This window comes from Gavia stellata, chromosome 30 (genome assembly GCF_030936135.1).
Source record: "Gavia stellata isolate bGavSte3 chromosome 30, bGavSte3.hap2, whole genome shotgun sequence".
NCBI classification, from domain to species: Eukaryota; Metazoa; Chordata; class Aves; order Gaviiformes; family Gaviidae; genus Gavia; species Gavia stellata.
In genome coordinates, this window is record NC_082623.1 from 5450806 (window position 1) to 5477971 (window position 27166).

The 27166-nt window shown below is 42.5% G+C and overlaps 2 protein-coding genes across 4 annotated transcripts; one reads left to right on the top strand and one right to left on the bottom strand.

The window, feature by feature from the left end:
* Positions 1 to 1389: 1389 nt before the first annotated feature.
* EIF2D (eukaryotic translation initiation factor 2D) lies at positions 1390 to 13577 on the bottom strand. 2 transcript variants are annotated; one of them, XM_059831197.1, is made up of 15 exons: positions 13504 to 13577; positions 12355 to 12545; positions 11581 to 11664; positions 9331 to 9421; positions 8542 to 8649; positions 7612 to 7901; positions 7291 to 7408; positions 6806 to 6851; positions 5993 to 6096; positions 3899 to 4057; positions 3087 to 3176; positions 2887 to 2982; positions 2077 to 2197; positions 1757 to 1931; positions 1390 to 1651 (listed from the first exon to the last, which is right to left on the bottom strand). In XM_059831197.1, the coding sequence occupies exons 1-15, from the start codon at positions 13557 to 13559 to the stop codon at positions 1581 to 1583; spliced, it is 1800 nt and encodes a 599-aa protein (XP_059687180.1). In that variant the 5' UTR covers positions 13560 to 13577; the 3' UTR covers positions 1390 to 1580. The 2 variants fall into 2 exon arrangements, with proteins under 2 accessions (XP_059687180.1, XP_059687181.1); XM_059831198.1 differs by lacking the exons at positions 7291 to 7408; positions 7612 to 7901.
* A 711-nt stretch (positions 13578 to 14288) lies between these two features.
* On the top strand, positions 14289 to 25850 carry DYRK3 (dual specificity tyrosine phosphorylation regulated kinase 3). Of its 2 annotated transcripts, none has more exons than XM_059831180.1 (3): positions 14289 to 14353; positions 15144 to 15255; positions 19238 to 25850. In XM_059831180.1, exons 1-3 carry the CDS (start codon positions 14289 to 14291, stop codon positions 20807 to 20809), a joined length of 1749 nt encoding a protein of 582 aa, XP_059687163.1. In that variant the 3' UTR covers positions 20810 to 25850. The 2 variants fall into 2 exon arrangements, with proteins under 2 accessions (XP_059687163.1, XP_059687164.1); XM_059831181.1 differs by having other exon boundaries at positions 14302 to 14353; positions 15140 to 15255.
* Positions 25851 to 27166: the final 1316 nt, after the last annotated feature.

Here is a 27166-nt window from a genome sequence, read left to right on the forward strand (position 1 = left end):
TGTTTGTCCATTTACGAGGATACTTATTACTTCACTATGCACTTGTGAAGTAATTTAAATAACATTTATCTAGTGCTTTGAGTCTTGAAAGCACTGTATAAATACTTCTGTTCAGTCAAGAGAAAGAACACTGTAACAACTGCCATTGGTTCTGAGAAGTAAGATCCAGACGCTTGTTTTTAAATCCCTTATCTTTCTGGCTAAAAGCTGTAAAGATTTCTTTTTTGTTGTTGTTTTCTACTAGTTTTGGTGACTGTTTCCCTCTCCCCTCCTGGAACCCAGCATGTCTTTGACATTTCGTACAAGGCATGGCTTCTTATGCAATTACCGTGAATGCTGCTGAAAACCTCCTGCAAAGGGGAGGGCTGTTTCTTTTATTTTTTTCGAGATACGGGGCATTTGAGGAATTGGTAGATCTTGAAACTCAAATTCTCAACAGCCAGTTGAGCTGTGGCTGGGATAGAAGTATTGGCCCTTTCCTTAAGCGCAAAGTACTGTTGGCAGTGCCTTTGGTTAGTATATTGTGTTGCCTAGTTTGTGTGAATTTATTTTTCATGTCTGTTGTAAAACATGTAAAATAATGTGTATAGAATGGAATAGTAAAGCTTCTATGGCAAAGTCAAATGCATTTTTGCAATGCTGTAATTTATTTTTACTACTCCCTAGTAATTCCATGGCATTTTTAAAAAATGTCTCACTTCCAGCTTTTTTTGAAGGTTCTGAAACTACTTGTTCATATGCAGACAGTGTAAAAGACAACGATAATAAAACTGTCAGTAATTAAAGAAATGTCATTAACTTCTTTTTCTGGCGCCCTCCTATGGAACTTCCATGGAAAGCCTTCCTAGAAGTGAATTTAAATTTCTTAACCCTACTGTAAAGTGTTTCAAGCTTCAGCTAAAGAGGTACAGAATATCTACCCCTGTGAAACCTGACTGAAGTTTTCCATTAATTTCCTCTTAAAATTTTAGCTGGATTTGACAGAACTGCTACCCCTGTCTACCTGTGATAAATTACAGTTAATGTCATACATTAAAATGTATTTATATATAAAAATAATATAAACCATAAAAATCCAGCTAATAGAGTTCATTCTCGGTGCTGGAATGTCTGCTATTAATACCTGGAAATGTTTAAAAGGATAAAAATCTAAAACCAAATGGATTATACTTCTGACGTACACAATCTATGGCACAACACACTGGACTGTTCCAGGACAATGTGTTGGAATGTACTTTGCTTACGTTTCGGTGGAGGTTCTATTACCATGCCTTTGCTAAAAGATGCAAAGCAAGAACGTTAAACTAGCCAAAAGCCACTGTAGCCAGAAAGTCAGTGCACCATTAGGAACTTACAGAAAAATATATGGAAAAGGATCATGCTCGGGGTTTTATTCAGCTTTTTATTTTTATGAAAAATGAACAGCTGGAGCAGTATTATTATTTGGGTGAATCCTAGACCTTGTAAACATCCAGGACTCATTTTTGAATGAATAGGGCCTGTACATTATCCTTGATTTATTGGCAAAACACTTCTATAAATAATGAGATCGAAGTAATTCTTTGAGTATATTTTTTCTCTTACTTCTTCCGGCCAAGCTTTGGAGCCTTCTCAAGGCCTTGAATAAATTTCCGAGGTAGCTGGTATTCTTCTGCAACATAACCAAGAATTCATTTCAGGTAAATACTCAGAGCTCAAGAATTAAAATCTGTATCTTGCTGCAACCAGTCCCAGCCCAGTTCCAGAACAGACTTACCGAGCAGCATCTTGGCCAGATGATGGATTTGGTTGCCTTGGATCTGGACCTGAACTCTGTCTTTTGTTCCTGGTACTGGGGTGATGGTGGCACTGGCTTGTACTTTTTGTTGCAGAATGTTGGCCACACACTGTGGGTCTAGACCATACAGCTCAAGGTTCTTGATAATTGTCACCTACAAGTTTTAATAATTATTGCAAACATCACTGCTGTAGGTATCAGCAAGTCATGTGCCATTCATCCCAGAAAAACGAGCTGCCAAAGCTGCTCTCAGAATCTGGGCTTCTGCTCAAACCCTGTAATTTTAATTATCTTTTTACCTTCTTATTTGATGATCTCTGTGCTACAGTTATGTCGATGGGCTCAATGTTTCCTTTCCTCACAACAGGTTCTTGTCCAAAAAAGGTCACCTGGTGTAAGGGCTGCAGTCGTTCAAGGCACCTGAACAAAGTTTATACATCCAATTAGTCTATACAGTACAGCAAGGCGGATGTTAACTGTGCAGCCTCTCACAGGTTTTTGAGACTACATGAAAGCCAAGATTCTATGTGTGAGAAGAATTTGTACCTTAAGAAGATAATGCATGATGATCTCATGCAGAGATTTGCATCCTAGCTATTATTTAAAGAAAGGGACTGACTAAAAAGAAAGCTAGTCTACTGACTTGCAAAAAATATAGCTTAGATTGTTACTCGTAAAATGTTATAAATTGGTTTTTGTAGAGGAAAATCTTTGATTTTGTCTTTACGCTACTGTTCAGTTGTATTGTTCACAGATCAGTGAAGCAACTTCAGTTTAAAATTCAGCATAAAAAGCGTTACTGTCCCACGAGCAAACTTGGCTTCAGAAATAAAGGAAGCTGCTGGAGGTGCCTCAGAACCATGGTGTGAAGAAGCAGCTCAAGGCAAGTAAGGCACTGGGGACATTTAGGCAAAGTTTTTCAGTATATGGAAACAACGGTCCGTGTCAGATACTCAGGCCTCCTGGATCTAAAAGGTAGGTTTAGGTTATAAACACAGAAGTTGCACTGCACAGTAAGAGCAGGATGACTACCATTGCCAATAACGTAGCTTTGAGTTGCATACAATAACCTGTGTAATACTGAAACACTACATTAGGAAAACGGTCACCTGCTCAAGAGGTCATCCCACTTAAGGTTTGAGATTTCATCTTGTTCCGATTTATCTAACAGGCAGTCGCACAGAATGGCATTCACCTTTACAAAGCTACAAAACAAAAACAGGCATTAGAAGCAAACAAGTTCACTTTTTTCCTCTAATTTCAGCATCTCCTGTGGAAGCAGGGTAGGACAATTTCCATGTCTACTTACTTTTTGTTTGTTTCATCAACCAACTCATTAGTCTTCACATAGTTAATGATGATGTTTCTCACCTCGCTGCTTGACAGGATGCTGCCTTTTCTAAAGAGAAAGAAAATTTTTTAATTTCTTAATGTAGATGGTGGGTTCTGTCACTAGGACAGAAAACAGCAACTACCCTGACTACATTTGGTAACAACAGCTCGGTACTGAAATACATCTGCTAGGGCATGATTTCTTGTTATACAGCAGCTGCTGTATACCAGATAAAAGGCTCACAGCAGTAATGACAGAGACTCTAAAACTCTTGGTCCGGGGAGCCTCGTTTGGGAAGATGACCCCAATGGCAGCACCAACTTCAGGTGACTGTGGATAACTTGTACAAAAGTGCTCAGCTGAAGAAAGGCTGCCACTGACTGCTATCTAAACTACATCAAAACAGACAAGATTAGGGCACAAGGAGGCAAGCGAGTTCTTTAAATTACCTAGGCATCCTCTTTTCAGTAAACCATACTGTGGGTGGGCAGAATATGCCTTATCCGATGGCAAATTAAGACCATCCAAGTAAAATGTATCAATTTTGCCACTTGAGCTATCACCTCCTTAGCTGTGGGAGAAGTGATGAGTACTTGCTGAATGCAGTTGTCACAGCCTCTTATCTTTCTTCCCTTTGTGAAGCAAGGAATATATTCTTGATTCCCATCACCTTTCCTGACAACATCACAGGGCCCTCCCCATGAGGGCTAACAAAATGGTAGTAGCATAGGTTTGTTAGTCTCTCTCTTCACGTAACAATGGTTTTGTTGTACTTTTCTAGTGCTTACCTGTGTCCAGATTCCTGAAAGAGTGGGATCATTTTTGTTGAGACCCCATAAAGCGGAATGATTTCAGGAGCATGGTACACTTGTTCTCTGTCTTCACTTTTGCTGTCTTGGGCAGCAGAGGCTGAAGAAAATCCTTCAGGTACTGCAAAGGCTTTAATGCTGAAATGAGAATTATTTAGTGAGAGTGAAAGGGATTGAAACTTATCATTTCCATTTCACTGAGAAACTAAAACCTAGTAGAGTCACGCAAAAAAGCTTTCTGGTCTGTTGTACAGTATGTCAGTTCCTCCACATGCATTCCATTGCAGTGGGGGGCCTGTGTCTGTGGATTAAAAGACATCATGAAAGAACAGTATTTTGGAACATTAGCTGCAATTACTAAATTTGTCCTTACACATGTTTCAAAGATATACATATGTAAGCACCTTAACTCAAGTGATGTTAAACACTTTTCACTCTGAGTAAAGCCATGTATGATGGGGGAAAAGTAAATCTCTCCATCTATTCTAAGCATATTTGACTCTCGTAATTAGAGACAACTGCCATAATTCAAAGGACGCTGCCCCATTCCATAGAATCGCTAGAATTAAATTTTAAAAAAAAACAACCTCAACTGCACTCTCCACAAACGTACAGACATTTAAAAGCTGAAATGATTCTTTAGTGGTCACTGATGAAAGATAGTTCTGGAAGAGAGGGGTAAGAACTGTATCAGTGCAGGAGATGGAGTCTCATTTCATTGACCAGAGCTGCAGATTCTATCCTTGCAGGTAAGAGAATTGACAAACCGAGTTTGAGTCTGGCTGTCTCCTAATGATAAGGCCAAGTTTAATGAGAGAAAAGTTAATGCAAAAAGTCAAAGTAATTCTGCTTCTTTCCAAACGCAGAAGAGAAGATATGCTTATATCTACAGAAATAGTCTCTGCTCCATTAGTTGCCAAGGAGATGTTATACAACAGGAAGCCTCAGGCCCGCTGGGAAATCCCAAGAGAGAGCTAATGTGCCGATATTGCAGAAGGAACGAGTAGGATATTCTTGATGTGAGGTAACTACTAATCCTTGGAAAGATAATAGAAACACCGATAGAGGAATCAGGTAATAAGTAACTTGAAAGGGTAAGAGTATTTGTGCAAATCAGTATGTGTAATGGAAAACACAGCAATTTATTTTTTTCATTTTTTTGAGATTGTAACTTTGGCTTCTGATTTTGCAAAGTGCTTGATTTGATCCTATATGACATTCAGAGACTGTGGTATCATGAGCATTTATTTGGCAGCAGAGTCCTCTTTTTATTGGAGTTATTGTTCAGACAGTTAAGTTCACTTCAAAGCTGAACAATGAGTTGTCCCAGCACACAGATGGAATGGGGAGGGGGGAGACCTGCTTAAACGGGAAGGGCGTAAAACAGTCCTACCATTATAGTCACTCTTAAATAGATGGAAAACTGCCTGATGGGTTTCAAACCTTCTTGCCTCCCTTCCCCCAACAACAATGAAGAAACCCACACAAACTATCAAGACACTGTCAAAGGAATGTGCTTTTTAGTGACTGCTAACAGGCTTGATAACGTAACTCCCGTATTGCCATCCAAACTGGAAGCCAGAAATTTGTCACTGTAACACTGCAACAAATAATTGCAACGAATTGAATCCTCCTTAACATCTTCAAAGCTGTTTCTCTGGAAAATTTGTACACCCACAGCAAGCATAAAGAGCCACATGCAACTTTCAGATCATTTAACAGTCCTTTCTGATCTTAAGTTCTACAGATGAATGCACAACTAACAAGAAAGGGAAGGTGGAAATCACGACACTGTCATTAGACTTTAACCATGGTCAGTGTCACCGAGTACGGAAGGAAGAATATAGTTTACCTGGAAGAACTTTACAAGATCAGGAAACATAATCAATGTTGTATAGAAGCATATAGGTATAAAACCCCTCCATAAGTATTAACGTTAGCAAATGAGGGCTGCTACAGCTACTCAGAACAGGAATTCAAGCAGAGTATAGGTAATAGAGCTGGAAGTAGCAGATTCCGCTCCCTTCTTTCAGAGACAACCAACTCTTTGAAAGACTACAATATTCTACATACTCTGGATGTTTCCAGTCCACTTCCACGATGCTCTCTACACCTTTGTTCAGCTCCTTCACTTGTAAGATCTTCTGGTGCTGCATACATTGCAGGAATTTAGAGAACTGAAGGAAGAAACAATCAGAAACGGGGAGTCAAGCATTTTAAATTCCTGTTCTTGTGTTTGGCTGCCCTAAAGTTACTTGCTAAATCAGCTGCAGAAAAACTTCTTTAAATAAAACCCAACAAACACACACCCCACACCTTTGCTTCTCTAAACACAGCAATTGCTAAGGAGTAGTGAGTGCCTCCGTCTCACTCTAAAACAGAGTAAAAAGCAAGTGTTCCTTTTGTAGGTCTGCCATCTGTCTGTGACGTTCTTAGGCAAATCACAGTGCATCTCACGTGGACTGCTGCGAGATCTTTAGCAATGCACTTTGTCTTTGCTTGTCATCTACACAAGAGGGACAATATTGTCTCCTTTCTCTTCATTTTTTGTTCGTTAACAGCTTTAGAAAAGGAATGGCCTCTTCTTGCAAGTAACTGCACTGTCCAGCAAGATCAGAACCCTTTAACAGCTATCGCAGAATATAGCGGCAGATAGCATTAGCTGCATTCAAAGCAGATCAATGTCCTTTCAGGACAATTACTTGTCTCTGGGGATCCCAAAGGAGCAGAGAGTTGAGAAAAAGAACTCAGCTTCTAAGCACAGCTTCTAGGTTTTCTTGTTTGTCTGTTTGTTTTACTAATACTTGAACAATTTTGACTTCAAACTTTTTCTCTCCTTCCATTTCTTATTCAAATTAATGCAAAAAAAAGACAGAAAAATCTCACCTTCTTATAGCTTGATTTCTTTATGTCCAGTTGCTGTCCAGTGGGGCTATAAATGGATTTTTTAAAAGTTCTTTAGTTATAAGTCACCCTTCATTTCTTCTTAAATCTTGCTACTTATGCTAGAAGTTTCTTAACAGCGGAAATACAAATCACATGGAGAAAATAATTACTTCAAACAAGCTAATAAACAGAACGTGGCGAGTGAAACTAGTGCCGATGTTCCTGTGGGTAGGCAAACAGCCATTTATGTGACTAAGCAATCTTGAAACAAATGTCAGCCAACTCAAGTTAGCTACCAAGTGCATAGCCTGGTCTGGACAATCCTTACATCAAAGTAGTTGATGTAAATAGTGAGCATAATCTTAGATAAGGATTGAGTTTTACTTTTGAGTCAAAAACTTCATCCTAAGTATCACACTCCATCTCCACAGTTTTAAAGCCAAAAACCCAGCATGCAAATCCAAAGACAATCATTTACCACATACCAGCATGAGAACATATGGCTGCGTAGAAATGTGCTGGTGAGCAGAGGGAGATCTGACTTCTTTACTTTACATTTTAAGGCATGAAAAAAACACTGATTAAATAATGCATCCATTTGCTCTGCAGGGAAAAAGAGGACAAGTAAGCCGTGAGTAGTCTGTCTTTCAGAACACAGCACTGTTCTTTCAGACTGTCTTTCAGACCACACAGAACCGTCTCTACCCCATTCTCGCAGTGAGCTGTCCAGAATGCACAGTAATCTAGATCGTTTGCTTCAGCAAACCAAAGGGGCATAGTTTGGTTTCATTTGTATGCAAAAATACCTTGTGGAGTCCTACTGTCTTCAGCTTCCTGCTGAACCTCTGTGTTGGCATCTTCAGCTGTTTCTGCAGCTCTGTTCTCGTTGAGTTCCTCCTTTCCCATCAGTATTGCACAACTGTCTCGCTCCTTCAGGCTCAAATCACCAATGTCCACATGCTGCAAAGTGTCAGTGGAGAAGCTGATGACAGGCTCTTTCCTCTCCATCTCTTCCTCATCTTCAGCACTCTCCTTTTCAGCAGAATCTGTCACCAAGGGAGCTAAGGTAGGAGGATAAGATTTGTCACCATATTCCCTATAAAAGGAAGAAAAAATATAACATAGCTTTCTGTTTACTGCTTTGAAACCCACAGGACAATGAAAAAATGTCACCCTGATCAAAGGCACTGGCAGTTGCATCTCTTTCTGCACTCTCAAAACTACAAAATTTATTTTTAACTCATCTTCTCCATAAACTCTGTTCCCCCCATGAATCTTAATTTAAAACTCAGCAGACTAGTTGAATCCAAATGCAGAGCAACTCATTTATTTGGTTGAGACTGGCACAGCTGACTGTTTTTAAGCAAAAGTGATTCAAAGTTCACTTTTTATAGAACAAGAAGATCTTCTAAAATCAGAGTAACTGGGATGTTCTAGCTTCATTTCTATAATAGTTACTCTCAGGTTGAAGGGACTGAATCAAGTGAATAATTCTGTATGTCTATTTCCAATATGTACATAACGGGTACATGTCAGGACAGACACCTGCTTCTGTCAGAAAAGTATGGTCATGAAAAACATGTAGCTGAAACCTTAATAATGGTCATATCTAAACTGTACCCAAGTAACTCAGTATGTTGAGCTGACAGATTAAGCTTACTGGGCACAGATTTTGATTTTTAGTAAACACATGAGACTCGTTACACATTTTACCAAATGCCTGGCAATATACCCACCAGAGGTGATCCATGTAAGTATGCAACACGGCAAAACCCTTCCCTTTCATTCCAGCAGCCAGCATCTCCGCAGTGGACATAGTGGCAACTGCAACTGCTACGGGAGCTCTGGGGAAAGAAGGGATTATTACAGCAGGACAGCACAAATACACTGTGCTACTTGGACAAAGGCGGACTGTGCCGTTGTGATATACTGACTTTCCTTTACGATGTCCTCGTTCTTTACAACCTGCTTTTTTTTAAAGCATCTAGGTATTTCCTGGTTTTGTCCCATCTTTCTCGTATGTAAAGTCTTCCAAAGAATCCAAAGGAAATGTGCAGCTGTGATACTGAAGTGAAGGTTGTGCAGTGACACGTTCTTTGCTTTAATAAAGTACAGGAAGCATATGTACTGCCAAAAGAGACTAGCAGTGGGGAGAAAAACCACCAGCTTTAGCACTGCTCCCTCACTCTGAATTTCCTCACAGACAAAAAGACAACTGTGTAGAATAAAATCTTTTGATAAAAAAATTACTCTGTTTCAAAACAAATCTACCAGTTGTGCCCCCACAGGTCCAAAAGAACCAATTTGCAAAGCTGTCCGCCTGAGCTCGCACGTATCCTAACCCAGAAACTTAAGTGGATTTTTTTCTCTGTTGTATTTTTCCATTGTTTAGGTCCACAGTGCATCAAATGCAGGAGAACAATTCTGCTTTTATTCCCTCAAAACTCCCAGAGTCTTCCTGTAAAAAGCAGCTTCATTTCATTTTTAGTTTCTAAGAAAAGGTATGAATAAAGAATCCTCCCTACCTGTTTCCCAAGAGGGTGACAGCACAGAGCATGCCCCGCTCTACTTGAGGAAAGCCAGAAGATGGCACTACAACTCCTGGTAGCATCAGATCTGAGGAAAAGAATAAAGCACATCCATTTCTCAATGAAAGACTCAGCCGCTACCTCCTCCACCCCCATCCCTCCTGTTACTCAGCACAAACACCAGCCTGTTAATGGCTGAGCACATGCCAGATAAAACATGATTGTCTGTTTCTCCTAGTAAGGCACCACTTCTTGCTACCACCCTGTGGAGTAAGGGATTCAATTCAGAAGGGTGCTGGGTGCGTTCCAAAAAACCGCAGAAGAGCTAAGCATGCTCAGCACCTTGCCCTGCCAGGCCCGAAGGGAGTACTGTTTTTAACAGAAAGGTACGAGCTCCCAGCCTAGACAGCATTACTCTTCATTAATGACATGGAAAGAGAAAGGAACAAGGAGATGTGTCTGGAGCTACCCATTTACTCTTCCCTGTCCCAAGGGCAGGTGTTCCCAGCAGCTCTCTCCCTGAAGAGAGAATTGTCTAAAATTTGCCACTGCTGACCCAACCCTTCTGATCTGACACAATAGCTGCCCTCAGCTGTGAACTCTCCTCAGCATGAGGAAGCAGCCTTAACCATCTCCTTGCTAATCTGGACTGAAACAATACACCTTCTTGTGTGCTTCCTTCTGCTTTCCATACCTGGGATGAATAGACCGGCACGTGAGTAAAAAACAGTTTTCCATGCCGCACGTATGGCATCACGTCATCACCAAATTATGCAAAAAGCATCTGCTCTCCCTCACAACAGCTATAGCTGTCTAGAGCTTGCAGTCTCACGGACTGACCTGTGTTCCACGGTTTGGTTTTGAAGGCATCTCACTTTTTTCTCAGCATCATAGATTTAATGTGTATGCTGAAGAAGCCAACAATATTTTTCCTCCCATTCACTGTCACAACTACTTTCAGCAAATCTAGAATGAACTCTGCAATTGTAACCAAGGCTCCGTATCTCTGGGGACAGAAATCACATAAAGACCTTAACATGACAAGGTAAGTAGTGTGTGTACATTATGTAAATAACCAGGGCAGACAGTAGATAAGTGAATTCACGGAACCGATATCACGAATAGCACTGCCTTCCTTCTCCTTTTTGTAACTGAACGCTCCCTAAACCTGCTCCCTCCCTCTATGTCTGCAGCACTGGATAGTCTCATGCTTCTCCTCTTCTTCCTGAGATGTGGATCTACCTCTCCTCTCTGCCTTTGTTGGCCATTGTCTTGGTGGCCAGCTTCTTATCTTTGGATCGTCGCAGAGGTAGCCTGGTTGCCATGGGAGATGAATGACCTGCAGCCCTCTTTCATCAATGTCCTTCCCCCATTAGCAAGGCTTTTTTTCCCAGAAACTAGGTCACTACAAGTCAGCAGCAAGGCTTGCTCAGATGTCTATCACAGCTACACATTCAAGCACTTAATTTCCCCAAAAGCAAACAAAGTAAACAGAGGGACTTGAGTTCTACTTTAGATACTGTGTAATGGAAAAAAAGACGTCTCTTCCTACACGTACACTTCCATTTACAGACTAAGGCCGCAGCGGCTGCAATTTAATCTTTTTCTGGTTGAGCAGTTCTGCAATTTAAAGTTTATAAAGACCCGAATCTCATGAGTCTGAACTGCGTCCAAAGCAGGTTCCAGAAAATAGACTCCTTTCTTGTTAGCCTTGATCCATAATTAGGTGGTAGAGCCAGTAATCCAGGAACTAAAATCAAGCCTCACCTGCACAATCCACAATTTACTTGACAGTGATTACAACTGTAGGCTCCAATATAAACTCACTTCTTATCCATAGGATAATCTAGTTCACCTCTGAATTGACAGGTAGCAGGGTGGCAGCAAAGGAACCCAGCTGCTGAAGGAAAGCTATAAAAAAGACAGACCAATGACACAGGCAGTTCTGTGTCACAATTCAGTTGCTGATCACCCTGAGAAGACATTTCCAAATCTGAGACTCCCACATGGAACAGGTTACTGCATTTAAACAGCTTAACCTACTTTGTTTCATTCGCAAACTTTTTTACAGCTAATTTATTCTCCTTTTTAAGACACCACCACGAATTACTTTGTAAGTACTTATTATTTATACTTTTTTATTTTTTGTTTCAGGTACATTTTTGCCACTGGGAAAGATAACATCAAAAAAGCCCTGAAGGCAACTCCTTTTTGCAATGCAATGTGACAAAGTTCTAGTCCTCTTACCTGCTCCTCCTGCTAGTTTCTGTAGCACAGGGGGCCATGTTGAAAAAGCAGGGAGAAGATCTGGGTAGACCCACAGCGTGTACACTGTCCCAAAACAGAACCAAATTTAAAGATGCATCATTAAAAACTTTTCTAGCTGTTGCTTCTTCCCATCTTTAGGACTGCAGTACAATAGTAACTACAACTAAACACTCTCCTGTTACTCAGGTAATCAAGAAATCTGAAGTCAGAACAATCCTACAATAATTAGAAGATGTGATGGAGAAAAATAAACTGCTAGTTAATTCAAGCTCCTGCGTATTATTATACAGGCTACAGACAGATGTTTGCATTACATTCCTTAAATCAAGGACACTTTGAGCTAAAATGCTAATCCAACAGGGAAGAATTGCTAAGTATGGGAAAGATAAAAGCATGGAATATCAGAGCAATTCATTGCCTAATTCCAGGGCTGCCTGGAACATGCTTCTTGGAACTACACCTCGCAGGGGACAGAAGAGAGAAAAGGGGCTAAAATGCTAAACTGACTTAAAAGACTTGTTTCCTGTTTTCTAACCTCTGAGCACTTCAATTTCCTTCTTGCAGAAAGAATCCAGAAATGCCACTGATTTCACAAAGATGTTGGTAGAATAAATGCATTAAAGATTATGAAGTGTGCCGATACTATAGTGATAGGGTAAGTACTTACTTAAGACAGACACAAGGAAATCTTTTGGGGAAAGGTTGGTGCCCAGTAAGTAAAGAGGGAGGATTATTCTAGTCCACTCCCCATACCTGTTGGATATAGAGCTTTCTCAATTTCAAACAGTAGTGGGTTCCTGTTATTCATGTAAACAGTGATGGCCTCCCCTTTGTGAGAGTATATTTTGATGACATTAAGCTCTTCCTTGTTTGGAATAAACTCAGTCAATTGTTCAGCACTAAGGTTAGGAAAAGCTGCTGCAACATCAGTTCGTAGTTTTCTCCTGTAATGATAAAATCACGAATGTGTTACAAAGCCATCTAGACGATCTGTCAAAATTATTCCTAGATCAGTAGTTACTATTTTGTTCATGAGATTCCCACTTTTTCATAGAATGTAATTTGAAGCATTTGTGTCCGGGTTTACAAATAAGACAACTGCATGCTGGAAGAATTCTGGGAAAAGGCCCAATACGCTTGCCCTGCTCATATTCATCCTTAAACATCTGCTCATGGCTCCTGTTGCCGTCTTTGCCTGTGTTTTGCACTGTGATTTCAGTACTGCTCTAAGCTTCTGAGCACAAATCTGGGAGTGTCAGACTTGCTCATCCCAGCCTGTCACCTCCCGCAGCTCCGGCACGAGGGGCAGGGGTGCAGCCAGATTTCCCTCTCCCCCCAGTTTTAATTGACACTTAAGACATGGTGACCGGCACAAAGCAGGTTTGTGCGGTCACTCCCTGAAGCGTCAAGTGAACCTAAAACATCGACAAGTCAGCCCAGCATCACTACACAAGAACATGAAAGTAAAGAAGAATCAGCTAGGCCTCGACATAACAATTCTTGTAAGTCCGGTGTAATTATGGCGGCACCTTCAAGCAGAAAATGCGTTTCATATTCAGACCGGTAGTTCATGTTTATCACAAAGGCAAGGTGAAAGCAGCCACAGCTCCCTGCCTGCCCCTGGCCTGTATCTCTGCGGGGGCAGAGCCGCCGCAGCCGGGGAGACCGCTGCTCGCACCGCCGCTGCCCTCGCCGCCTCCTGCCCGGCACCGAGACCGACGCCGAACCGCGGCGATTTCAGGCCATCTCCGCCGGGCCAAGGGCCCGCCGGGCAGCGGGACAGGCCCCAGCGCGGGAGGCGGGATTGAGCCGCTGGCCTCGGCGCAGCGCGGCCTCCTGCCTCCGGGCCTCCCCCGTCGGCGCGGCGGGGGGCTCTGGCCGCGGCCCCGGCCCGGCACTCACCGATCGGACCCCTTGATGGCGGTGTTGGATCTCACCCGGAACGCCCTGGAGAACATGGCGGGCCCGCGCCCCGGCCGGCGCCGCGCTCCCCTCAGGCCGCGGCAGCCGCCATGGCGCCGCGTCCCGCGGTACAAAAGCGTCCGGGTGGAAACCGCCTCCCCGCGGCCTCGCTCGGCCCGCCCGCTCCGGCCCGCCCGGTCCCCCCGCGCCCACGGCCCCTGGGCCCGGCGCGGTGCGGTGCGAGGGCCGGGGGTCACCCCCCGGTTGGCCTCGGCCTCCTCCACGCGAGGGAGACGGTCGCCCTGAGACCTCCGGCGGCGCGGAGCGCCCGAGCCCGCGGGTGCGGCGGGTTTTCTCCAGGGGAGCCTTTTCCTCCGGCCAAACACTCGTGCTTTGTTCTGCGAGGGGTCCCTGGGGCGGGGGGCACCGGGAGACACGCTGAGGGGGGAGAGGGACGAGGAAGGGGCGAGGAAACCCAAAGGTTTTGGATAAGGATTTAAAAATGCCACTTTTCCCTGAGGGGGGGGGGCTCTCCCGGTTCTCAGCCGTTCCCCGCCCGCGGAGCCCTGCGGGCAGCCAGGCCCCGGCCCCCGGCCCGGCCCTCCCGCCTCCCCCGCGCCGCCACTGCGCAGGCGCCGCCCGGCGGCGGGCGGGCGGGGGGCCGTTCCCGTGGCAACGGCCGGGCCAGTGGCGGGCGGCCGCAGCCTGACCGGAGCCTCGCCGCCCGCCGCGGCAGCGCTGGACGGCGGAGCGCGGGCAGGCGGCGGCGCGGGGCCCGGCGGGGGATGGGGGCCGCCCCCCCCCGCCACGATGCTGCTGGGCAGGAAGCCGGAGGCGCCCCTCGGCGCAGGTGAGGCGGCGGCCGCGGGGCCGGGCCGGGCGGGAGAGGGCTGAGGCGGCCGCCGGGCCCCCCCCCCGCCTCCCCGGTGCGCCCCGGCGGCAGCCGCGGGGGTCCCGCGGGGAGCGGTGCCTCGGGGAGGGCCCGCGGGGCGGAGGGCCCGCGGGGCGGAGGGCCGGTCTGGCGGGGGAGCCCGCCGGGGAGCCCCGCTCCCCCCGGGGTTTCTCCCGCTCGCGAAGCTGCCGAGGCGCGGTGCGGAGTCGGTTGCATTAAACGTTGCGATTTTAAGTTCTTTAACAGTATTTGCCAACGGTTACTGTGCAAACCGGCGCGACCTTTTTTTTCTTCCCCTTGCAGCAGATCTGCTAACTGTAATTCCCACATATCATTTTTAAAGGATAACCTACTTTAAAGGATAGTCCTATCAAGTATTTAAGTGTATGCTCGTTTTCTGTTGTCGCTCCCAATGAGGCTAGTTCGGGATTATCCTGCTTAAAGAAAAAAGCGGAGTGTCTTGGTTAATGTTTCTTAAGGGTGTATTTGCAGCGCAAAAGTTGATTAAAAAAAGAGAAGCTCTAAATTAAAAGTGTCACAAGTTAAGATCTCCCAAGAGCTTTGCACTCTGTTGTGGTATTAAAATATAGTCATAGTTAAATTCTAAAGATCATTTAATAAAGGAATCGAACTGATGATCTTACAGACTAAACCGCGCTCATTGAGATACATCTCAGCGTCTGTCTCTGTCTGTATCAACACGAATTGTTGTGACTAACTGGTTTGTATATGGGACGTTTCCAGCCAGGTTTGGAGATGGATTATATGACTCCTATATGAGGATAGATCAGATTAGGTACCAAGAGTCTACAAATGAAGAACGCAGCCCCTCAGGACTTCCTTCCCTTGGAAGATCTAATGTGAGTATTTTCAAGTTGCGTGGGTCTTCACCGAGTTGTGTTGTGTGGCAGTGAAAACTGTCAAGGCGTTCGATATCTCACTGTAGAGAATGTATTTAAAAAGGGGGATGTTGCAGCTTTGCAGTAGCTTATTAACGTTACTGCTTTTACTAAGCATAGAAATGATGTGGCAGCCTCAAAAATCCTATCTTGCTATCCTCAGCTCATGTTTTAATCAAAGTTATTTTACGAAAGGTTGAAGTGTTCTGCCATGTCACCTTGTATGTTGATAAGTATGTCAATCCACACATGCTTTGCGTTAACTCTTGCACGTTTCCATTTTAGCTTCCCTCATGAAAATTCAGAGAGATAAGTACTTACGAACAGCAGAAGGGGCGGTGTGGGTTTGCATGGCCGCCAAACACCTTACAAAAGTATCTTTCTTTTCAGAAAACTTTGGCATTATCTGCCACTTTGCTAGCAAAATAGCTCTTTATGGACTGAAGGTGTTAACGTGCTTCTTTGTAAGTGCTGTGTTTCCTCAGCAGATGTGGAGTTATGAGATATTTCCTTCACTTGATTCCGTTGAGCGGCAGTGGTCATGTTTAGCTGTACAATGATCTGACTTTTATATGGTTTTTAAATGTGTTTTGGCTTTTGTTGAATTCTGGCAGAAGTGAAGGAGCTTGAGCTTAAAAAAACACTCTCTAAAATCTGAAAATAGACATTTCACTGAGTAAGATGCATTTGAAAATCATCACCTTGTGCGAATTTATTGTAACAGATATTAGTAATTAATGTGGTTTGTGCCGTTCACTGAGCAAACTCACAGCATGGGTCTGTGTTTTCCCTTTTTGGCAATATTGAGGGACAGCGGAAGAAATGTTGAGATTTGTTGAGTAGTAGAGTTTGAAGAGTAGTGGGTTGGTTTTTTTGCAGGGAGTGGGAACTCTTAAACTGCAGTGTTTAAGTTGTAGTGTAACTACAGTTGTTCATAACTGAACAGAAATCTGTAGAATGCAACTATTCGGCTAAATACAAATAGACCTCTATGAATATTTTGTTTCCCTGGTGTATCTTATTCTTCATCTGTATTTTGTCCATCAGGCCTGTCAACTTCTTAAGGCAAGCTTAAGGATTATAAAATGCCTAGTTTTGCCATAATGACACATCAAAAAAATACAACCTTAGCGGTGTCTTGCGAACAGGAACTGAGATGAAGCATGCAAGGATGAAAATCATGTTGCTCAGTTTTAATGGGAAAGTAACTGGAATTAAGTGATATTTAGTTTCCTTCTTGCAAGATTTTTGTATTACGATGTAACGTTACATGAGAATTGAAAACTTCTGATGTCTGCAGCTGTCTGTTCTTTTCATCTTAGCTATAAGAGAACATAAATATTTCTGCTTTGAGAATCCGTGGTTTTAATTCAGTTTGTTTAATTCAGTATTCAGAAAATAGCTGATGCACTTTTTTGCGAAACCAATTGTGTAGGAACTGGGTTAACTGTTTCCTTCTCAAATAAAATAAAGTTTTGTAAGTATGTGAAAATCTTCAACAGGGTGCCACTGTGTTGTCAGTCTAATTTCTTGGCTGCTAATAGCACTTTATCAATAAAACAAAACCTGTGCAGCCCGTGATTTGTGAAAGCAAGCTGATGTTAGCCAGAAGTCATCTGACTTTAAGTGCAGCTCTTCTGAGTTCAAGCTAAGATTGACCTATTTGTGTCTCATCGTCATGTGGCAAATGATTTTGGTAGTCCTCTAAGAATGAAAATTTAGTCCTTACTACAGAATGGCTGTTGAGTCGGGTTTGAGATCCAAACCCACAGCTTCTTCATTAAGAAATAGTTCCAGGATAAATGGAATCATGAATTCCGTGTTTCTTTAGGGATTCAAAGGTACAGAATGTTTGCCATAAACAGCATTAGCAGAGTTGCTGTTGCTCCTGAATAGGGATTATTTAGATGTAACACTGTTTGCAAGGCCTTCACGCTTTGTCATGTTGCTACAATTGATGACATCCAGAGTGTTAACACCATTTTTTGGAAATCAAATAGCTGAAAGAAATTTGTGTGATACATAGGGCTTTTTGAAGTCTTGGTGCTTAATGGATTCATCCAGCTAGAGAAGGCTGCTCCGCAGAGCCCTGCTAATACAAACTGCCGTGGTGATGTTCTGCATCCGGGTGGTTGTCTGCAAAGGTGCAGTTGTGTCTATTCTGAAGTCACAGTGATAAAAACCTGCTTCTGTTGTGCACACAAATGAAACCCAGGTAGGAAGAATATCGAGTTTTGATTGCAAAGGTGAAAACAGGACTTCTACTGTAGAAGGACAGGCCTGTTCTCTTTTGTTTTTCCCCCTCTCTCCTGCCCCCCCTGGAAAACTTCAGAAAACAAACAAGTGTGAACCTTGTTCTGCGCTTATGTTCTCTGTTTATTTGTAAACGTACTGTTTGAGTCTGCTGGACTGAAGTCTTTTAGCCAGTTCTGAAAATATGTCATTCTTATCTCGGAGGTTCAGCCAGACTCCAAGAAAAAGGCGTTTATTCTCAGTTACCAGGGTTGGGCTTTGTTTTTTTATTTAAGACTTTCTGGAAAGGCGTGGCTCTTCCAGTACACTGTATTTTTGGGTTGATAGGAAGCAGGGTGGTGGAACTCAGTGGGATCTATCCGATGGCCCCTAGTCACCACTGATAAGGACTGACTTCTGCAGGAAATGCCCTTTTTTTGGGGGGCGCTTGTGAGCAAGAGCTGACATTTCAAGGCAGCACCAACAAACAGACTCTTAAGAGACGCATGTAGTTGTTTTTGGAGAGAACATTCACTGCCCTTACTTACTGACTGTGCCGAGATCTTGGATTGTATGTAACTAAAAAGGAATTTGGTTTTATTGCTGTGGTTTATTTATATTTTTTTGTTTGATTCCTGTGTAGTTATTTTGGTTTTCAGGGATTCGGTTTGGCATGTGTCTCAAATCTTTATTTTTAGATTAAAGGACAAAATGGAAAACAGATGTTGCTACTCTAGTCATGGCTTCTTCAGTGTTGCACAGGATAAGAAAACACCTCTCTGCTGTCTGTCAGCATGGAGCGTCAGTGAGTAGAAAAGGGGAATAACTGCTGTTCTAGTAAGGAACTGAACTCTGGGGAGTTCAGCATTTAATAATCTGTGAAAATGGCAAGCTTGAAAAATTTCACAGTGCTTTTCTCACCCTCTATGCCTTCATTTCAGATGTAAATATTTTAACATATGGCAGTAAGAGGCAGTGGTTACAGACTACTGTCAACAAAGTTGGAGTAAGAGATATTCTCGATTATTCAAAGCTTCCAAGACTGTATTAAGATAGTTGTGGAGCTATCATGATTTCAGAGGGAGTTGTGGATATGATTGGTTTTCCCCTTCGAAGAAAAAACATCAACATTTTTTTTAAAAGCATGGTTTCTCTTGTCTTGCTCTGTCATCCTTTTGCTCCTTGTTCCGCTTGGTTACACCAGCCTTATGTCACTCGCTGTCATTTCTGTGTCTCCTCCGGCACACTTGTCTTTGCAATATTCCTGCCCCTTCTCTGCACATCCATGTTATGTTGCATGTTTCAGACAGGTGCAAGTTGCATCTGTCGTTGGTTGTGTTTGCTGCACCCACGTTTAAAGCTAAACATAGCTGTTCCCCCGGCTGTTTGCTGACTATGTGCATACTAGTAGAGATAGGTATTGTGTCCTTGTTTGAGTGTTTGACTGTCTAGGGTTTACCCTTTATGGACTTAAAAATACACTACATTTGTGTAAGTGCTTGTTTCAGTAAGCTGCATTCTCTTTGCGTGCCCTTCTATAACTGTGCTTGTAACTTCAGTTAGTTTAGGTCCAGCATTTTGTATTTGTTCCTAATAGAAATGCAAAACCTGTTATGTTACTGTTTTTGGTTTGTGGTATTGATTTTATTCTCCGTCTGAGCTTTAAAAGATAAAGTAAAGGTTATTTTTTTTTTTGTTTTTCCATCTGTAGGTTTCTAGCAACAAACTCGCCATGAAGGATCACCCTCTGACTGGAAGTCAGGTCAAAGTGGAGCAGTTATTTGAGGACTCTGGCAACAGAAGGAGTAGCACTCTTCAGTCTACAGGAATTACTGGTTCAGAAAGATCTCTTCCTTCCCTGACAAAAGATAAAATTATAGAGAGCATAAGCACTTCTAAAGGTGGTGGTAGTTCCTCAAAAGCACATAAAGCCATTTCCCAAGCTCCAGAGCAAGCTGTCAAACAGTACAAACATCAGTTATCTGCTTATGAGCAGCAAGAGATATTTAATTTTTCTGAAATTTACTTTGTGGGTCCAGCTGCAAAAAAGAGACAAGGAGTTATTGGTGGTCCCAACAATGGAGGTTATGATGACGACCAAGGCAGCTACATTCACGTGCCCCATGACCACCTTGCTTACCGATATGAAGTACTCAAAATCATTGGCAAGGGCAGTTTTGGACAAGTTGCTAAAGTCTACGACCACAAACTCCACCAACACTTAGCCTTAAAGATGGTTCGCAATGAGAAGAGATTCCATCGCCAAGCAGCAGAAGAAATCCGGATTCTAGAGCATCTGAAGAAGCAGGATAAAACAGGCAGTATGAATGTTATTCACATGCTGGAAAGCTTCACCTTTCGGAACCACATCTGTATGACTTTTGAGCTCTTGAGTATGAACCTATATGAGCTGATTAAAAGAAATAAGTTTCAGGGCTTCAGTATCCAACTGGTACGCAAGTTTGCTCACTCTATACTGCAGTGCTTGGATGCTCTTTATAGAAACAAAATCATACACTGTGACTTGAAGCCAGAAAATATCCTCCTAAAACAGCAAGGGAGGAGTGGAATCAAGGTTATAGATTTTGGGTCCAGCTGTTTCGAGCACCAAAGAGTCTACACATATATTCAGTCTCGATTTTATCGGGCGCCAGAGGTAATTCTGGGAAGTCGCTATGGTATGCCCATAGACATGTGGAGTTTTGGCTGTATCCTGGTGGAGCTATTGACTGGATACCCTCTTTTTCCTGGAGAGGATGAGGGAGACCAACTGGCTTGTATGATGGAACTTCTTGGAATGCCACCTCAGAAGCTTTTGGATCAATCCAAGCGAGCTAAGAACTTCATCAACTCTAAGGGTCATCCTCGCTACTGCACTGTAACTACGCATGCAGATGGAAGAGTGACCCTTAATGGGAGCCGATCGCGCCGGGGCAAAATACGAGGCGCTCCAGGGAACAAAGACTGGGTGACGGCCTTGAAAGGCTGCGATGATCCCTTCTTTATAGAGTTCTTAAAAGAATGTCTCAGCTGGGATCCTTCCGCACGCATGACTCCGAGTCAAGCTTTAAGGCACCCTTGGATTTGTAAACGAACGCCCAAACCAGCCAGCACTGATAAAACCTCCAATAAACGGATTTCTAGCTATACAAGTTCTTTCACAGGAATAGGTTCCAAGTTGCCTCCTGTAGTCGGAGTAGCGAACAAGCTGAGGGCTAATTTAACATCCGACTCCAATGGCAGCATACCTCTATGTACTGTGCTACCCAAACTGGTCAGCTAATAGAGCGTTAGTATTTCCAGAATACATACCTTGTATTTTAATCGTTTGTTAATGATGTGTAAGGAAGTTAAATGCAGAGGTTTTTAATGGATTTACTTTTTATTAGAGGCTAAATCTTAATTATAAGAAGTTCGGTCAAAATGTACACATTTAAAGGGCTAACTTTTATCCAATTGTTTCACTCACAGTGTGGTGCATATTACATTACTGGGTAGGTCAGCTCAGCTGTTGAGCAAAATGACAGTTTGGCAGACGTGCTCTTTAATAACGCTGTTTTAGAAATCAGACTATTTCTTATCAGGACGGTTTAACAGATTCTTTTGCTTAAGACAGCAAGGGCAATTCATTTAAAATACGTATTTTCAGTTAATCTCCAACTGAACTCTTTTTATTCTGGGGAGAGTTTTTACATCTATTGTCAAAAGCACAAATGTGTTAATGTAATGCATTAGGAACTTACTTGCAAATTGCTAACTTATGTTTGAAGAATTTTATTTCTCTGCGCTGCTCTTCCCTTATCTATCCTAACTGAGATTTTTAAGAATACCATGGGGTGTAGACACCAAAGGAATTTGGTGTTGAAATTCTATCGTCTGAATTTACTATGTTTTTTTTCCAAAAGAGAGTAGAAATGCCATGGAACACAGGTTATAGCTCAATAAAACTACTAAGTTCTGTTCACTTGCTATTTCCCTTAAAAGTCTATGGAAAGCTGATAGAGGAATTCAAGATCAGGACTGGCCCATCACAAGTGTGGGCCAGTTTGTCCAGGGCTAATGAGTCAATTACATGTTTCTTTGGAGCTCAAATTTAAATAATCAGTTCTGCCAGATGTGTGTGTGTGTTTGTTTTCCTGTGTTGTTCCCAAAACAAAAATGTTGAACTTAAAGAACTGGTTTATATACATGTTTGAGATTCTGGTAATTTAAAACATTTCTTTTTTTGTGTGTGTAGAGTGAATTCCATTGAATTACATGGAGCTCTTTTAATAAAAAGCAAACATGCCACCCCTATCAGACAAGTAAAAGTTTTTAAGGCCCAGGACTGTAACTAGAAGATGGGGGGGGAGGGAGGCGGCACGCCTAATAATTGGAAGCGTGCTCTAAAATCTAAACATCATCTGTGAAATATCAGGAAAGGCTGATAAGGTGCAAGAACTGGTGGATCCAAATCACAATACTTTATGGCAAGAATTGCTCTATTTCTAATAGTATTCCTGCAGGTCTTTGAGAGAGAGATGCCTACGTTTTCTCATTCTTGAAATATATGAGCTTGTATTTCCTCTTCCTTTATCTTCCAAGAACATGAAAAGGTGGTGTGACCGGTAACAACAACAGCACAACTCGTTCGGGTTGTTACTTCTTGCAGCCACATGGCCCAAGTCCATTTACAAAACCATCTGATCTCTTGCCAGGTGCCTGAACACAATTTTAAATACAATTTAGAGCTTTTATGAACAGAAGGTTTTAAATTTAATGAGTTTCTCTGTAACAGGTTTTTAAGTTAAAACAAGGAGACTCTCAGGAATTATCAGGGTGATTTTTAAGATAAGGTGACCATACGTTCAATAGGAGACCCTCCCTCTGAAAAGATGGGGCTGCACTTTCTCCTCTGCTCTGTTTAATGTCAGCACTGTGAAATGCTGGGTGGAGGCTTGTATAAAAAGTCATAAAGACAGAGCCAAAGCTCCAGACTTTCCAGGACTGTTGTTCAAACTGAGGTTCTCCTGTACTTGGCTTTTCTGAGTTCTTTTGTTTTACAAGTGTAAAGTCAATAAGCTTAGCAATAATATTAAAATAACAGTCTAGCCTTTATCCGTGCAGCTACAAGTAATACCAGCGTGTATGGTATGTCCACGGTTCACTTCGTAATAATGCATGGCTGGTATTTTTTGTTTGGCTCAGCTGAGTGAAGTTCTATTTGAATGGAGAAGGAGGGAAGTGGATTTTTGGGGGAAGTGGCAGAAGTCACCATTGATTTTAGTAGAATCTCTAATAGATGTGGCACATTTTCAGAAACCAGAAACATTCTTCTTCCTCTGCCCTTTACCCTATTCATTTTTTTACAAAATACACCTGGTGAGTGAGGAGAAAGGAACCTTTCAGGAGCAACAGCTTGTTAGGGAAGATGCATAGGAAAGCACTTTCTATAGAGACTGTTAAGTGATGGTAGTGTCTGGAGCCTGGCAGGAGACAGTAGAGTGTTGGTGTGCTCGGAGCTGTACAAACAGGCCTTCTCTTAGGAACACAGAGCGCTGTCTTGGTTCTAAACCATTTTCTTCTATAAAATGCCAAATGTAGAGTAATCATTCTGTGATTCTGGGCACTGGTTACTATGAGGTAACTTCTAATGTAGCAGCCTCTGGTGTACACACAGGAATCTCACTTAAGGCTGGTGCTGTAAAACTGCAGATAATTAGCTGGCAAGAGCATTGCTTTTTATCTAGAAAATGTGTTTGGCATGACCTGACTGCACAAGGTGCCCGTTATTAGTTGTGTATGTTTAAGACTGGCTCTTGCTTACTTGGGACTACTATATTTTAAAATACCAAGTGCATAGTTAATCTTGCTAATTTGGGGCTCTCATCTATATAGCTGTAGTAGGTGAGAAGGAAAAGGAAGCAGCCTCAGAAGATTTTTACTATATTGAAAAGGACTTCTTCATAACCCAGGGAATACAGCTGAGAATATTTTGGTGGTGTTTCCAATTACTAAGCCCCATTTTCTTTATAAAATGTTTGCTTTCAGTGAATAGTGTGACCCAGTATTCCCAAACTGGGAGCACCCTCTGAGTGAGCTAATAGATCTCCTATCTGGGAGAGAGCTGAGGTATCGTCCCTGCAAATGCTTGACTTGTCGAGCTCCCTGTGAATTAGCACAGGAGCTGCCCACAGCCACGCGTGGAGGCTTGGACCACGGGCTGCGTTGCTGGACGGTGTCGTTCATAAAGGGGGGGTCACGCTCGCGGTGGCTGCCTCCACTGAGATATGGTCGAATCCCAAGTTCACACTTGGTTCTCTGGAAAGCTAAACACCAGTGAGGTCTGAAATCGCCAGAAGTCCGTCATTGTCATTAGTTGTGATACTGGTTAGAATGTTAAAAAGTAGTATAAAACTAAACTTGTCTAAATAGATTAACAGAACAGCTTTTATTTTTGTGGTGACTCTGCTTTGCAAGTTTATTAATCTGCCACCACTAGTGAGGTTCCACTGGAGCTTAAATCACGTTCTTCTAGCAGGTTAGCACAAAACAAATGCAAATTACTTGGGTTTACAGCAAAGCAGACATCATATTTGTAAAAGTCACTTAAGCTTGTTTTAAAATGTTCCTTACAAGGTTCCCTCTGATTTACTACACTGTTCGTCTCTGTATTGTAAATAATATGCTCTGTTTATTATCTGCATTTTTAGCTCTTTGGTTTAGCAATATTTTGTGTAAACCAATGACAAGGCATGAGCATCACATCCAACAGATACACATTGCTTTTACACGGGGGTCCAAATACTATCTGCCTGTCCAAGTTGCAGGGAGAAACTTGTTTTTATTTGAACTCAGTGGGACAGTGAAGTATTCTTCCCTGCGGAACACAGTACCGCAGACAGACACCCACCCAGGCTGCGTTGAGGTCTTTGCAGGTTTGATCTTACTAACGCCAGCTGCTGAATGTGAAGCTTGTTTCACAACAGTGACCTGATTATAGAGATCTTCTGCGTACGACAGTTACTCCTCACTAGAGTTTTTTATTCTTCCCATCAGCTTGATTAGGGACTGTAGTTGTCTGCTGACCTAAGAATTCAGAACAGACTAACTGGAAAGCTTTAAGGTGACTTTTGGGGAAGAGTGGGTGTGTTGCTCAGTCTGAAGCTGTTTACAACCGTTGTGACCTGTGAGGACTTTCATGTAGTTGAAAACTTTTTAAGCAGCAATTTATCTGTAGAAGTTCTTTGCAATGGTCGTCCTCTTTAAAACTACCTCCAAAATAAACCTAGGGTCCTTTATAAAGGGATATTCACTGCAGACTACAGCTCTTCGTTTTTTTTCTTGTTTAATACTAATAGCTGTTTTGGCTGTGAAACATACACATGATGATCTCAGCAATGTCTTACTAATCCTGGCCATACAAGCAAAAGGCTGATTCTGCACCCAGAGGTCCCTGCTGAAATGATCGATACAAATCCCCTGCCTGCCAGAGTTTCATCCTGTTGTGGAAGTGGAGAGCCAAAATAATATGGAAAGATCTGCGGTACTTCTCGGCGGTACCCAGCTGAGATTCAAAACTGTGCTGAAAGACTCTTCCTTAATGAAAAAACCTGCAGCTTTTGCATGTGTCGGGCACTCGGAGCTGTGGGTACCTAGCAGTTCTGACAACTGGACATCGTGTTTTTGTACTTAGTGCTTATCACAGATACCACTTGATTTTTTTATTATTATTATTAATTTGATAAGGGTTTGGGGAAATGTATACACTTCATACGTCGCATAAAAGAGCCCTTATGTGTTCTAAAACTCTGCTGATACCTTACCGTTTTTAACTCCCACGGTAACATGTAAAATCCTTGGGTCGCCAGAGCAGTCTTGGATAGGTGGGCATCGTCCCTGCGCTCAGAGGGTGCAGTGACGTTAATCCAAACACAGTTCGCGCAGACGAGCTAACTAGGTCAGGCAGTCTGCCTCGCTGAAAGAATAACCAGTGTTCCCTATCCATAGTACTGTGCCTTATTATTTTACCAGCCTACATCTGTCTCGGTGCAATCAATTTACTATTCAGGGTTTCTTACACATTGCAGATGTTCGTACTAAGTGTCAGTGTCTAAAGAATTTACAGGTTAGCCTTTTTATTATCAATATTGTGATGAGATGTAAGATGGTGGAGAATGTAGAAAACATTTAAGGTGCATGTGAATATAACTCTCTGTGAAGGAACACTTTGGAAATAAGTCAGTCTCAAACTATGTATCCAAATGTAATGAACAGATATTTCCTAAAGTTGTATTTCGGTTCATTTTTAAAAGAAAATAAATACGTACTTTTCTTTAGCAACAGACTGTGCAAATTCCTAAAAGAGGTACTTGATGTAAAAGAAAAGAAGAGAAAAAAAAGTATTAATTCTTTCCAGATGGCGTGACTTACCTTGTATTGCCAGACACTACCTTCTGTGGCATCTAACTAGAGAGCAGGAGAAAATTTTCAGGCTCTGTGTGAGCAGATGATTTCAGTGTGTCTGTGCTAAACGTGATGAATGCTCTGATCCGACAAATGTTCTTCTCGTTAACAGTGCTGTAATTAGAACATATCGAGGTTTTGCCATGACATTCTTCAGTTGTCACTTTCTTATTCAGCCCAGTAGAGATCTTTTTAAAGCCCCGGATCCTGCTTATCCCTAGGCCAAAAGGAGAAATCCAGTAATAGCCACTTAAGGAAGATTTGCTTTTATTAGAAACCTATAAACGGGTAACCTACTGTACACAAGTGGATACTGGAATAGTTTGAAGATGAAATCACACTGCAAAAAAAAGGTCTCTAGCGATGACCTATGTGATTAAACGATGCACATTACATGCAGAAAGTTTGCAGACAGCACCGAGTGAATTTGTTCCTTGTTTTAATATGGGTGAATGGCAAATGTTTGATTAAAAAAAGGTTACAATCTGAAAACAGTGACAAAATAGGTACATGCAAGCATTTAAGTGTTCTTTGAAAGTCTTTGTTTATAGCATATGTATATACATACGTGCAGCCTGCAGGCACGGTGCCGGCTCAGTCGGCCGCAGTTACTGGTTTTCATGGGACAGTCTCTGTGTGAGGATTTCATATGACTGAGTGGCATTTTCTCGGGCACAGCACCTCATTTTAAAAAAACAGGCGTATCTTGCCATGCTGTAATGCTTGCTGATGTAACATGATAAGGGATTGTAGCACAAATTTTGCTGTTGGGAGCTGCGCAGCGTGCTGTAACGTGAGGAACTGTTTAATGCCAGCTGAGGAACTGGGGAGTCCGATACTAAAGCTGTATTCACATAATTCTGCCTGTCTAAATTATGCTGAGGGATGTCAGTATAAAACCTGCATCTCTGCACAAAGTGTCGGATTGTGGGGCAGAAGCCCGGAGTCTGGCCCGCTGTTGCTCGTGTGGTATATTCCATCCATTATTAATTACTGCCATTCATTAATTAATGTGGTGTCTTGAAGGAAAAATTAATCAGGAGATTCTTGAATCATTTTGACAGGCAGAAGAAGGGATTGACTTGCATTTAGCAATATTCCTTTTGGTTCGCTGGGCTTAACTTTTCAACCTTTGCATAGTAAGAGGGCGATGCCGTTCCACATAGCAGATTCATTTAGCACAAAGTGCTTTAAA